This window comes from Mastigoproctus giganteus, chromosome 1, assembly GCF_048544385.1.
Source record: "Mastigoproctus giganteus isolate SK-2022 chromosome 1, ASM4854438v1, whole genome shotgun sequence".
Taxonomy (NCBI): Eukaryota; Metazoa; Arthropoda; class Arachnida; order Uropygi; family Thelyphonidae; genus Mastigoproctus; species Mastigoproctus giganteus.
In genome coordinates, this window is record NC_143575.1 from 161,227,520 (window position 1) to 161,242,944 (window position 15,425).

At 36.2% G+C, this 15,425-nt stretch overlaps 1 protein-coding gene across 1 annotated transcript in view; it reads left to right on the forward strand.

Annotated features, from left to right (window-relative positions):
* LOC150091222 (neuroglian-like) overlaps positions 1 to 15,425 on the forward strand; it is a 447,266-nt gene that overhangs the window by 133,641 nt on the left and 298,200 nt on the right. Inside the window, exon 4 of the mRNA XM_090374775.1 lies at positions 12,717 to 12,870. Coding sequence (XP_090230901.1) covers positions 12,717 to 12,870 — 154 coding nt within the window. The remainder of the gene's footprint in view (positions 1 to 12,716; positions 12,871 to 15,425) is intronic.

Genomic DNA, 15,425 nt, shown 5'->3' on the forward strand with positions numbered 1-15,425 from the left:
GATGTGTGGAAATTTGCCTTTAGCCAGAGGGTAGTTGATTGCTGGAAGAAACTTCCATTTGTTGGTGTGGAAGTTGATAGTTTAAGTAAATCGAAGGGGGAACTGGACAAACTTTTAGAGGTAATGGATTTGCAAAATGTTTTTTTTTTTTCTTTTTTTTTTTTTTCTTTTTTGGCTGATGCTAGATAAACTTGATTTTTTGCCTCTGCTACTACTACTGCTACTACTACTACCCTTTAATCATGTTTTTTTTTTTTTATGTTAATTTTGTTTAATGTTAGGTCACTTCATCTTAATCTTTTGTGTAATTTAATGCCATTATAAAGCTGTACATCATCTTATATCAGTTAATGTCATCTTGTTTTGTTCTTTAGTGTCTGATGTCATTTAGTGTTATTTTTTTAAAAATTCTTAATGTATGATGTCATTTAATGTGATTTTTTTTTTTAAACTCTAAATGTCTGATGTCATTTAACATTATTTTTTAAATTCTTTAATCTCTTATGGCATTTAATGTCATTTCATTTACTTCCTAAATGTTTCAGGCTGAAACCCTCTCTGTAAGTGTCTGTATAATCAATACACCTCTTAACCGTAAACTGCTGGCTTTTTGGCCATGAAAGGATATTGCATCACTATTCAATCATGTAACTGGTTACAACTGAATGTTGTGCAATGAAAAATTCTCTCTCTCAATGAATTTTCAGTACTACAATTGGTTCAAACAGTAAGCATGGAAAGCGGTAGTTGCCTTAATGCGCCATTCAGGTCACCCTATAGTTACACTGCAATTTGACATGTAGAAGGGGAGTAAGTGTGAGCTCATAAAGCATTTTCTAGTTCATGATTTTCTAGCTAAAGTAATAATAGTTCTCTGTACACAATTTTTTTTTCCCCTAGGCAGATATGCAGATATGTTCTTTACTCATATACTTCATTAATGTGTAAATGTGACCACCCAGATGCAGTCCATCTCTACTGTATATTCTGTTAAAGATATTTTTATGTTAAAAAAGTTAATAAAGAAAAAAAAAAAAGGTTGCTATGTTGTCAGGACATATATTACATAAATCTTATGGTTGTTCCAATTGCCATGTATTTTTGGTGGCAAAGATTTTATTTTTGGAACACATCATCTGATTATACCATTATGTCTCTGGGAAAATTGCTCCTGATTTACAACTTTTAAGGAATTGTATTGTGTTCATAACTTGAAAGGTTACTATAATTTAAAAGGGATGACTTGAAATGAAATTATTTAGTTGTCAAGTGCTTGTATTTACTTCCTATTATCATAAAATTTATTTCAACTATCAATTAATCTTTTGTCTAAGACATATTTTTCACATATATATTTTTATTTATCATCTTTTTTTTTTTTTTTCAGTTTAAATTTGTGTGTGTGTGTATGTTTTGCTTGAGAAAAAATAAAGATGGCATCAGCATTTAGTTTGCTCAGTCCATTTAAAGCCTTAAACACCTCGTTAAGGTCTCTGCATATCTAACAGACATTGCAGTTTACAGAATTAGTCTTCCTTGGTAAGAATGACCTTTTTCCCTACCAACTAATCTTGTTATTCTTTTCTGCACACTTTTTAGCAGAACATTGTCCTTTCTAAAATGAAGTTTTTGAATCTGTATGCAGTATTCAAGGTAGCCTTTCCTTTTGTTTTATACCATGAGATAATCACCTTTTGTTCCTTTATGTCATTGAAAGAGCCCAGTCATCTATCCTAATCTGTCTGTATTGCTAAGAGAACTTCATGTCAAACTGTGCACCTATAATTTCTGTGGCAGAGAAGTCAGATTTGCAGGTTTGTAATTACCCACCTTACCCTTTGATTTGCTTTTGTGAATAGGAGAAACATTTATATGTATGCAGTCTGTCAGGACTTCTTGAACACTTCACATCTGCGTTTATCAAAATATTTAAAAAAAAAAAGAACTTCACCTGTGTAAAGTTTAGAATATATTTATCAGTAATAGTGCAACAATCATATGTTTTGTGGATATTTTCTCCTCTTTCATTTTTTTCAGTGATTGTGATATTGCTCTTACATCTTTTTACTTGGGGCATTATGGCCTAAGCTGCCAATGTGCCATAAAAAATTAAACCAACTAATCATCACAAAACATTAGAGACAAAACTGACAAAGTTTAAGTACACAGGTGAAGCACTTTCATTTCAAGGTATTTTCATTGCATTTGTTAAATATAGTTTTTTTTTTTTTTTTTTTTTTAATTCTTTTCAGGGGCACTAAGACCATTGTAGTCACATTTGCAAATGCAATTACAATTGCTTCTTTTACCCTTGTCAGTGGTTATCTTTAAATAAACTACTTATTGGTCACTTATCTTTAAATAAAACCACTTATTGGTTACTTTACTTTAATGATTTTTTTTATACATGATAATTTGCTGTTTTTATAATCAAATTTAGAATGTTGTTTTTCCTTGCCTCTCTAATACAGAAAGAAGTCATCCAGTAAACTCCATAAGCAGTTTTGCTACTGAGTGAGTGAAAGCACACAAGTTCTAATCAGTATCTGGAAACTAATACTTTCCATAAAAAGAAATTTTTGATTTGTCAGGTGATATCCTGGCAAATCAAAACAATGGAGAATTTAATTTTAAAGATGACTCTTTCCCCATGTAAATAAGCAAAGAGTGTTAAGAATTTTTTTTTGTGATTCAAAAATAGCGAGAAACATTGAAAAACTTGTGTGCTTTAGTGGGCATATATTGTAAAACTATTTATGTATTCTATTGGATATCCAACAAAATATTAATTATTGAAACCTTTTTCAAAAACTGCTTTTAGGCAATATTACTTTGTTTACTGCCACTCTGCCTTCTCCCACCCGACCATCCCCATATGCATAGAGAAACCTGCCCTTATGCCATATTTCTACAGCAGTCTTCCATGTGCAACAGTATTAATAGCTTTCCTGAAATCCAAGTATATGATATCAAAATTATTTTTTGCATCCAGTTCCTTTGTGACCACATCATAGTATCCAATCAAATTGGTCAGACATGACTTCCCCTAAACAAACCTATGTTGTGTCTTTTTTGCATCCAGTTCCTTTGTGACCACATCATAGTATCCAATCAAATTGGTCAGACAAGACTTCCCCTAAACAAACCCATGTTGTGTCTGAACTGCAGTCTTTAACATAATGTTAATGCTAAAGACTGCAGTTCAGACACAACATGGGTTTGTTTAGGGGAAGTCTTGTCTGACCAATTTGATTGGATACTATGATGTGGTCACAAAGGAACTGGATGCAAAAAATAATTTTGATATCATATACTGTACTTGGATTTCAGGAAAGCTATTAATACTTCGAAGATAGTTAATACTGTTGCACATGGAAGACTTCTGTACAAATATGGCATAAGGGCAAGTTGCTCTATGTATAAAGGTATGGTTGGGTGGGAGAAGGCAGAGAGTGGTAATAAACAAAATAATATTGCCTAATGGCAGTTTTTGGAAAAAGGTTTCAATAATTAATATTTTGTTGGATATCAATAGAATACATAATATCAAAATTATTTTTTGCATCGGGTTCCTTTGTGACCACATTGTAGTATCCAATCAAATTGATCAGACAAGACTTCCCCTAAAAAAACCCATGTTGTGTCTGAACTATAACTGCAGTCTTGTCTAGATGATCCTGAAATGCTTCTTTAACCAGTGACTCAATTATTTTCCCTGGAACAGAAGTTAAACTAACAGGTCTGTGATTACTCATGTTGCCTTTTGATCCCCCCCCCCCTTATGAATTGGGGATATATTGATGCATCTCCAGTTCATAAGTACCTCCCCTGAATCCAAGGGTGATCTCAAAATTATGGCTCAGGGTTTGCTTACTTATTTTGCTGCCTCCCTTAATATAATTGGATAGATTTCATCCACCGCAGGTGCCCTTTTTATGTCCATCTTCAACAATTTCTCCTCCACTTTCATTTCAGTTATAACAAAGTCATTTAGCTCCTGCTGGTATCCCCTTCCCTAAAGAATTCCTTATGTGTTAATATAGATGCAAAATACCTATTCAATTTGTCTGCAACCTTAGCAGGGTTATCAACAGTAAACCCACAGACATCAAGTAGCCCAATGTGATTCAACCCCTTCCTTCTTCTGTTAATATAAGCATAGAAGTCTTTGCTGTTTTTCTTTTCATTCTTTGTCAGAGAAGTCTGTGATCACTGCCACCCAGTGAGTGGGTCTTTTATCTGGTGATCCTTAATGCATGAAGAATCACTGCTGATAACCAGATCAAGAGTATCTTCCTTTTGTTGCCTCTCTAACATGCTGCTATAGAAAACAGTCATCCAAGAAATCCACAAAAGTGTTGCTAGTGTGTGTGTGTGTGTGTGTGTGTGTGTGTGTGTGAGTGGGTGGGTGACCAGTCCACAAATTCATATCTTTGTGTCATTGGACTCTTAAACATTATTTGACCATGCTTGGCACCAAGCATTTGCAGACTCTGAGGTTCCTTTCTTTTTTCTTGTTTTTTTCTTTAATGAAATTTTTAAAATATATAGAATTTTTGAGGGGAAAAAAATCAGAAACAAAAATTCATAGAAACCTTATCTTTACTTCATTTTTTGATATAATATTATCTTCCTTAATTTGTTACTTTAATCAATTTCATGAACTTCTGGAAGTAAGTTTCAGAGAATTTTGGCTTTTATAAACCAGAATTGGACAATAGTGGCTGACATGTATAACCTCCTACTCCAATTCTAAAATATATTTTCATGCAAAGGCTTTGCACGTTCTGCATAGTCACCAAGAAACACATAAGAGATGGCAGCACTTGCTGGAGAAGAGTTACTTTAGTGTACTTTGAAACATTATTTGATATGATCTTGAAAAACCACTTATATACAGGCAGTTCCCGCTTTACGAGTTCCCAGATTTAAGATTTTTTTTTTTTTTTTTATCAAGTATTAATAAAATCGAAAATGTGAACATTAATTTCAAAAAAATGAATGTTAAACATTCATAAATACCTCATTTCAAACCATGCGCATAGCTATACAATACAGTGTACCCTGCTTTACGATATTAGTAGTAGTGGCATGTGATGCAAGAAAGCAAGTGTATGAGCTTATGCAGCATCAGCCAAAAAAAAAAAAAAAAAAAAATCACACCATTCCCTCCAAATGCCTGTCCAGTTCCTCCTTAAATTTATTTAACCTATCAACTTCCACAACGACAGATGGAAGTTTGTTCCAGCAATTAACCACCCGCTGGCTAAATGCAAATTTCCGCACATCTATTCTACATGTCTTTTCTTAATTTGAATTTATGCCCCCTTAGGTTCGTAATCTGAACAAGTGGAAGGATCCCATCAGAATTCAGCGTGCTCAATCCATTCAAGGCCTTATACACTTCAATCAGATCACCGCGCAGGTGCCTAGTCACCAGCCACTGCAATTTGCAGAACTTAAGCCTCTCTTGGTAAGAGGATCCCTTCATTCCCCTCACCAATTTTGTTGCCCTTCTCTGTACATGCTCAAGCAAATCTACATCCTTCCTAAAATGAGGCCTCCAGACCTGTACGCAGTACTCAAGACGAGGCCTGACCATTGCCTTATACAGAGGGACAATCACCTCCTTTTCCTTGCTAGCAAAATTCCTATATATCATTGACAAAACCCTATGACCTGCCCTGGCAGCCTGTCTGCATTGCTCAAAAAACTTCATACCTGACTGCACAATTACTCCCAGGTCTTTTTCATTTTCTACCACCTTAAGTGTAGTACCATACAGTTGGTACGTTTCTCTGAGGTTACTTCTACCTATATGCAGTACTTTGCATTTGTCAAGGTTAAACTTCAGTTGCCACTTCTTAGCCCATCTGCCCAAATTATCTAGATCCTGTTGCAGTAGCACACTGCCATTACTGTCATTAACAACCCTGCCAACCTTTGTATCATCTGCAAACTTCGACATACCTTCATCAATATCATTGATAAATATACAAAACAACAGAGGACCCAACACCGAACCCTGTGGGACTCCACTAATAACATTAGTCCACGAAGAGCAGCACCCATTAATTACCACCCTCTGTCTTCTCCCACACTCAACCATCCTTTTATCCATTGTAGCAACTTACCCTTAATACCATTTTGCACCAATTTGTACAATAGTGTTCCATGCGCAACAGTGTCAAAAGCTTTCCTGAAATCCAAATATATGATATCAAAATTATTTTTTGCATCCAGTTCCTTTGTAACCACATCATAATATCCTATCAAATTTGTCAGACAAGACTTTCCCTTAACAAACCCATGCTGTGTCTGAATTATTGCTGCAGTCTTGTCTAGATGATCCTGCAATGCATCTTTAACCAGTGATTCCATTATTTTACCTGGAACAGAAGTTAAAACTAACTGGTCTCTAATTACTCGTGTCACCCTTCGATCACCCTTTGTGAAATGGGGATACATTTGCACATCTCCAGTCCGTGGAGACCTCCTCTGAGTCCAGTGATGCTCTCATAATTATTGCTAGGTTTGCTTAGTTGCTTCAGTTACCTGAAAGTACAGGTCACTGTTGAAAAAAAAGCTGTGAATTAGGGTTGAATTTGAAAGTATCTGCAATTCTGCCCAGACAATAGGAGGGAGTATATGATGAGAGCCCTGTCGATCAATTCGGCCCTGGAAGGATTGTGCAAGGCTCAAGGGGTAGAATTTTTTTCAGCCTGGTCTGTACTTGTTAACAGGAGAGACTGCTTCTACAGGGATGGGATACACTTAAATAGAAAGGGTGCAAGAATGATTGCTGATGCTATCGAGGCAGTGTTAGGTGGGTCGGAAAACTGCTAGATTGGGGGATACAAGGACTAATAGATTAACAGTAGCCACTGGCAGAGGTGAAAGTGATTCTTGCACTGCTTCTATTGCAATGAGCTGCAGCCTGGAAAATAAGATGCAGGATATTTCAGAGACTGCTGGGAATCATTGGGGTACAAATAAACACATAGGTTGTGTTAGGGTAGCTAAGAAAAAGAACAGGTGCATGTATACTTGTGTGTACACCAATGCTAGGAATTTAGTAAATAAATTTGATGAATTTGAGGTATTGCTCAAAACATCAAAGGCAGATATTGTGGGGATTTCAGAGACGTGGTGTCACACAGATATAAGGAATGCAGAACTGGAATTTGGGGAGTACAGTGTTATGCTATTAGTTAAGAAATACATAAAATCCAAGGAAGTGAAGCCAGTCGACATTGCTGGACAGTGCAGTGTCGAGTCAGTTTGGTGTGACATAAGCATTGGGAGATCAAAATTGAGAGTAGGAGTGTGCTATAGGCCTAATGACTCTGATGAGTATAATAAGAAACTGTATGGGGAAATAGAGTTTGCCAGTAAATCAGAGAGTCTTATAATGGGGGATTTTAATTCCCCAGATATTGACTGGAATTTGGGGGCTGGTCACTCACACACTAGCAAGGCTTTTGTGGATTTATTGGATGATTGTTTTCTACATCAGCATGTTCAGGAGGCAACTAGAGGGAGTAATACTCTTGATTTGATTATCAGTAGTGATTCTTCATGCATTAAGAATCTGCAGGTAAATGAACCACTAGGTGGCAGTGATCACAGTGTGCTGAAGTGGGATTTACTCAAAGAGGTAACTACCATTAGGGGTAAAGGGAAGGGTTATTGCTTTCGTAAAGGCGACTACGATGGACTGAAACAGTATTTAAATTCTATACAGTGGGACCAACTGATGATGTTACCAACAGCAAATTCAAAATGGGAAGCATTCAAAGAACTTATCTTGGAAGCTACTAGGCTTTACATATCAACTAAGAAATATTGTTCAAGGTTTAGGCCTAAGTGGATGTCAGATGAACTAATGAGACATATGGCAGAGAAGAAAAATGCATGGGATACATACAAATTAACACGTGACACAGAAGCCTATGATAGATTGATCTGTAACCAAGTTACAAAGGAGGTTAGGCAGGCGAAGGCAGATTACGAGAAATCTTTGGCAAGGATGCAAAGAAAAACAACAAAGAGTTCTTTACTTATGTAAACTCTAGAAGGAAGGGGATGAATCAGATTGGTCCACTTGATATCGATGGGTCAACTGTTGATGATCCTGCTCAGGTAGCTAACAAACTGAATTTTGCATCGACATTCACACATAAGGAGTTATTCAGCGAGGGGAATGCCAGAGGTGTATTCAACTGTGGCAGTAAGCTAGAGAATCTTGTAATAACTGAGAGTAAAGTGGAGGAGAAATTGTTGAAGATAAATACAAGAAAGGCACCTGGGGTGGATGGGATCTATCCAGTTATATTAAAGGAGGCAGCAAAGGAAGTAAGCAAACCCTTAGCCATAATTATGAGAGCTTGTTTGGATTCAGGGGAGGTACTCCTAGACTGGAGATGTGCAAATGGGACCCCAATTCACAAAGGAAGATCAAAGGCTGACACAAGTAATTATAGACCTGTGAGTTTAATTTCTGTTCGAGGAAAATTAATGGAGGCACTGGTTAAAGAAGCACTGCAGGATCATCTAGACAAGACTTCAGTTATAGCTCAGACACAGCATGGTTTTGTTAAGGTGAAGTCTTGCCTGACCAGTTTGATTGGATACTATGATGCAGTCACAAAAGAACTGGATGCAGGGAATAACTTTGATATTATATACTTGGATCTTAGAAAGGCTTTTGATACTGTTGCACATGGAAGACTGCTGCACAAATTGGAGCAGTGTGGCATTAGAGGCAAATTGCTGCTATGGATAAAGGGGTGGTTGAGGGGGAGAAGACAGAGAGTGGTAATCAATGGACACTGCTCATCGTGGACTAATGTTATTAGTGGAGTCCCTCAGGGTTCAGTATTGGGTCCATTATTGTTTTCTGTATTTATAAATGATATTGATGATGGTATATCAAGCTTAATGTCCAAGTTTGCAGACGATACGAAGGTTGGCAGGGTTGTCAAGGACACTACTGACACTATGCTACTGCAACAGGATCTGGAAAGGTTGAGCAGATGGGCTGAGAGGTGGCAAATGAAGTTTAACATTGACAAATGTAAAGTACTACATATGGGAAACAGCAACTCCAGATCAACGTATCAACTCTGTGGTACTACACTGACAGTGGTAGAGAATGAAAGGGACCTGGGGGTGGTTGTGCAGGCAGATATGAAGTTTTCTGAGCAGTGCAGACGGGTTGCAAGAGTAGCTCATGGTGTATTGTCGATGATATGTAGGAATTTTTCTAGCAGGGATAAGGAGGTGATTATTCCCTTGTATAAGGCAATGGTCAGACCGCACCTAGAGTACTGTATACAGGTCTGGAGGCCTCATTTCAAGAAGGATGTAGAGATGCTGGAACGAGTACAGAGAAGGGCAACAAGATTAGTGAATGGAAGAAAGGGGTGCTCTTACGAAGAAAGGCTTACGTTTTGCAAATTATAGTGTCTGGAGACTAGGCACCGGCGAGGTGATCTGATAGAGGTGTATAAAGCCTTGAATGGTTTGAGCATGCTCAATGCTGATGGGATTCTTCCTCTTGCTCAGAATAATCACCTGACAGATGTAGAATAGACGTGAGGAAATTTGCCTTTAGCCAGCGGGTGGTTGGTTGCTGGAATAGACTTCCATCCCTTGTCGTGGAAGTTGATAGCGTAAATAAGTTTAAGGCTCAGCTGGACAGGTATTTCGAATGAACAGAGGGGTGAAGTGGAAGTGGTTATTTTTTATTTATTTATTTATTTATTTATTTTTTGGCTGATGCTGCATAAGCTTGTCTTCTTGCATCAAATGCCTCTACTAATGCTAATGCTTTGCTGCCTCCTTTAATATAACTGGATAGATCCCATCCACCCCAGGTACCTTTCTTATGTTTAACTTCAACAATTTCTCCTCCAGTTTGCTCTCAGTCATTACAAAATCATTAAGAACCCTGCTACAATTTGATAACCTTTTGCCATTTTAAAACCTTAATAACTCTTCATGTGTGAATGTAGATGCAAAATACTCATTCAGTTTGTTTGCTATCTGAGCAGGATTATCAACAGTCGAACCATCGATATCAAGTGGACCAATTAGATTCAAACCCTTCCTTTTAGAGTTTATATAAGTAAAGAAATCCTTGCTGTTTTTCTTAGCATCTTTTGCCAAGGATTTCTCGTAATCTGCCTTCGCCTGCCTAACCTCCTTTGTGACCTGATTACACACTAGCTTATATCTGCCATAAGCTTCTGAGTCGCTTGATAATTTATATGCATCCCATGCATTTTTCTTCTCTGTTACGAGTCCCATTAGTTCATTTGATAACCATTTAGGCCTAAACCTTGAACAATATTTCTTAATAGGTATGAAACTTTTAGTAGCATCCACAGTTAATTCCTTGAATGCTTCCCACTTAGAATGTATTGTTGCCAACATTTCAGTTGATCCCACTGTTCAGAATTTAAAAACTGTCTGAGACCACTGTACTCACCTTTATGGATGCAAAAACCCTTTCCTTTACTGCTGATGGTAATTATATCTTTAAGTAAATCCCACATCAGTTCACTGTGATCACTGCCACCTAGTGGTTCCTTTATCTGCAAATTCTTAATACACGAATGATCACTGCTGATAACCGGATCAAGAGTATTACCCTCTCTGAATGCTTCTCGAACATGCTGCTGCAGAAAACAATCATCATCCAATAAATCCACAAAATCTTACTAGCGTGTGAATGACCGACCCACAAGTTCCAGTCAATATCTGGGAAGTTAAAATCCCCCATTATAAGACATTCTGATTTACTAGCCCACTCTATTTCTCTGTTCGTTGTACTCATTCGAGTCATTAGGCCTATAACACACTCCTACTCTTAATTTTGGCCGCCTCCGTAGCCAGGTGGGCAGGAGCAGCAGTGCACAGCACACGCTTCTTGATTAGACCGGGGTTTGAGTCCATGACCACTAAATATGGAGGGCAGAAAGGCCAGGGAATGACCACCGCATATTCCTGGAGCAATATGGCCTTAGTTGCTAATTCTCCTAAAAACCAAATAAACAACAATACTCTTACTTTTGCTTTCACAGTGCTTATGTCACACCAAACTGACTCAATAGTGCACTGTTCATCTATAGCACTTCTTTTGATTTTATGTTTTTCTTAATTAACAGCATAACATCTCCTCCCTTCCTCTCCTGTCTATCCTTTCTGTACATATTGTACTCCCCAAATTCCAGTTCTGCATTCCATATATCTGTGTGACACCACGTCTCTGCTATCCCAACAATATCCGCCTTTGATGTCTTGATCAACACTTCAAATTTTTCAAGTTTATTTTCTATACTTCTTGCATTTGTGTGGTTTAGATTAATCTGTTGCAGAGACACTATCGTATCATGAAAAGACCGTAATGTGAACTAACACATTATTTTTTTGGTAATTTCTTCCACAACCTCGGAAGTTGAAAATGTTGCTATATAACTGTCTAAAAGGTCATTTTTATAGTGTAAATTGTACTAGTTACCAATTCAAATTATTAAAATGCACTACACTTTCAATGTTATCATATGTTCTGTTATAAGAACTAATTTTGAACGGTTTCGTGATATTTTTCTAAAACAGATTTCTGGAGGTCATGATCAAAAAACAATAAAAGCAATATGCACTTTCCGGTTTACTGGGCTCTTCTGTTAGTGCAAGCAGTTATAAACGGGTAGTACAACTCGATGGTATTGCATTTGCAAAATTACCAATAGCTGCAATTGTGTGTTTTTTTACGTTATTATGGTAAAATGTGTTTCTCCTTTACCGAAATCTTCGATCATATAAAAAACATAAATAAATTTTCAGAATCTTCATTCCTGTTTTTTTTTTTTTTTTTTTTTTTTTTTTTTCCAAGCTTCGTAAACTTGTTACTCCACACAAATCGTGTTAGTTGCAATTTGTGCATTCCGTTAATGCTTATGCAAGGCTATTGAAATTTATAAAGAAAAGAGAAGATTATCTTGGAAATAAACCTCTTGAAGCATTTCTGAAGAAGATGACTCCTTGTGCAACAAACCAATGAGTGCCGAGCCAATAATGAGTGATCAACGAGTGAGCAGTTAGTCGATGATGATGATGAAGAATAAACATTCTTTAACATTTGTAAGTCATAAATAATTTTTCTATTATTATAATTTGCTCCATTTTACAGGCTACATTTTCATTTCTTTCGATAAATCAGTCATTGTTTAAACATAAACTAATTAGCTAACTAATTTCATTGTTGATAACGTAACTTAAAATAACTAATTATTTTTAACATTGTCTGTGGGAAATAAATTCCTGCTTTACGAGTTTTCGTTTTATGAGCGCACATAGGAACATATTAACTCGTAAATTCGGGAACTACCTGTATGTACATACCATTCAGGGCTACACAGGAAAAACAAAAACTTGTATTCACATATCAGAGAGGATTAAAACTATCCATATTTACATATCAGAAAGGTTTGCTCATTTGCATTTGCACCATTTTCATGGTTTATGTGAACAGTTTCAGTTTGATTTATAAAGGTAAATGTGCAACTTTGACTTCTAGCTTAACATATGTCCATCAGTGTATTTATTATCTAAATTACTCTGTAGTTGGCATAGCTAAAATAGGAATTATACAAATTTCGTTATGAATAGTGATCTGGTTTCTCTCTCTCTCTTTTTTTTCGTTTCTTTAGAACTTAATTCATTTCCTGATGTTGAACCAAAAGAAAAGAGTGTTACAGAGGGTGATCCATTGACTTTAGATTGCAATCCACCCACTGGATATCCAAAGCCTACAATATTCTGGATCATTCAGTCATATAGTGGAGCACTTCGTAGTATTAATAGGTATGAACTAAAACCTACAATTTAAGACAGGATATTGTGTTTGTGTGAGTATAATATAACTTTTATAAAGTTAGTTGCCACCTCTCCAGATAAACTTGGAGTATTTGGGTTTAAGCATGCATGCCATGTTCAGGCTCTGGGTTTTGTTGCAATTTCTGTGGGTCATAGAATTTTCATTAGAAAAAAAATTCTGTTTTGAGGCAAATGTGCTGTTATTTTATGTTTTTTTAAGAATATATGCTTTTTAAGAATACATATAAATTTAAAAAGCTGTTTTTTAATACTTCTCTTATATACCAAAAAGTTTTTAACCAGGGGCTGCAGGTTTTCTCACTTTATCAGCTATTTTAAAAATAAACAGGGACACAAGGTTGAAATACAGTTAGCCCCCGACTTGTGTAAGCCTGAGTTATGTAAATTCTGACTTATGTAAATTTTTTTGGTAAAATCGTAAAGCTACTTTCTGTATAATTTTTAAGAGTGAAGTTGAATGAAGGAGCAATAAGTGTAAGTTTTTATTTTCATTCCCATACAAACTGTCTTGGATAATAACCTGTGGTGTAACTAGAATCTAGGTAAATAAATTTCATTGGCTAAGGTAAAGAAAGCCTGCACGAGAAGCACACAAAAGTTCGATGAAATTTACCAGTAAAGGTACTTTGCCGCAACGGCATTTGTATTGTTGCTCGCTCGGTAAACAGACGGTGGATGTTATTGGTCTGGAGTAGAAGTTGAATCCCACTGGAGCTTGAAACCCTCCCGAAGTGGGGGGGGGACCTGACCTTTTTTCTTTAGAATCACTAATTGAATCACGAACAGAGTTATATTGGAAGTTCTGGCGTTGTAAAAAATGTTTGTACCAAATGGCAGAAGTTTGCCGTGCTTCTCGTGTGGGCTTCCTTTGCCTTTTTTTTTTTTTTTTCTCTTAATAAACAATTTATCCACTAGTCCACCAGTGATTCTAAAGAAAAAAGGCCAGGTTACCCCCCTCCACTTCGGGAGAGTTTCAATCTCCCATGAGATTCAATTTCTACTTCTGACTGATAACACCTACCATCTGTTTACCGAGCGAGCAACAATACAAATGCTGTTACGGCAAAGTACTTTTACCGGTAAATTTCATCGAACTTTTGCATGCTTCTCGTGCAGGCTTTCTTTACCTTTTCCATTTCATTTTCTGCTTTAAAAATTCTGAAGAAATATTTGACAACATGTGTTTGAGACAGGTGAACTATGTTGAAGTACTTCAGAGAAACCCTCACGTTTAAGCCACATGGACTACTATTTCTTTGGGGAATTACACTCCTACCCTTTAACATTCTTAATGGAATACGCAACATTTCAAGAGCCCGGAATGATTTGACAACAACTTGTATGAGCGGAGTTTGGAAAAATCTTCTTAAAAATTCCGAGCTTAAAAACAAAGGCATCAACAAAGATGAGCTGATGTCTTTTGTTACCAAAGAAATTGTAAACTTAACCTAGGAGTTGCAGCTGGTCCTAGAGAACAAAGATGTAGACGAGCTTGAGGATGAATGAGGCGAAGATTTAACAACAGAAGACCTAGCCCAGTTGAATGTGCAAATAGCTGAGGAACCGGAGCAACCCAAGAAGCAGTTCAAATTAAAGGATATGGCAGAAGCATTTCATAAAATTCAGGAAGGTCTCTGTTTGATGGAATGGATGAAAACACCAAATATTTCTTGAAAATAGAAAGAAAAGTTCAAGATTGCTTATTGCGAAATTTATGAAGAGAAAAAAAAGCATACGAAACAGATGAAGATCGAAGAGTTAATATTACATACTATCTCCCTGGCCTCTACTCAGCCTACAACACCCTGTGATTAATGTGTCTTGTTAATGCTTCAGGCTCTTTTAAAAGTTACCTTCAGTTCATCACACCTGAAGTATATACATTTTGATTCTTTTTGTGGTTTAGATCAATTTTCTTAAATATGTACACTTTGGTTTTGATTTACTTAGTAGCCCTTATAAAGCCTACACAGTGTATGAAATACATATAAGTTTTACAGTACAATAATGCATTTTTTCTTCCTTTTAGGTTTTCTTTTCTTATGTGCCACTCCAGTTAATTCACCACTGTCCCCAGATAAAGTTTTTAATTGTTATGGCATATAACTATTTTTCTTCATTCTTCTGAGGATATTATGTGGTTTCTGTAATTTTGCAAGTAGCAGTATTTTATTAGTCATTCCCAAGTTATGTAAAAATCAACTTACGTAAGGAGTCCTCGAATGTATCTCTTACGTATGCTAGGGACAGACTGTACACTAGAATCTAGTGTACTTTATCTAGTGACTAGATAAAGTACTCTAGAATCTAGTGTACTTTATCTAGTGACTAGATAAAGTACTCTAGCTGTAGAATTTTATATTTTTTTATAAAAATAAGTAAGTACAAAAAAAAAAAAAAAAGAAGAAAAAAAGTAAACTAAATCAGCTAAGAAAATTAATGAGATTTCTGTTATTGGCATTCTCCAGAAAATTATATTTTTTTATTTCTATGTACCATTATTAGCTATTTGCCAACCCCTG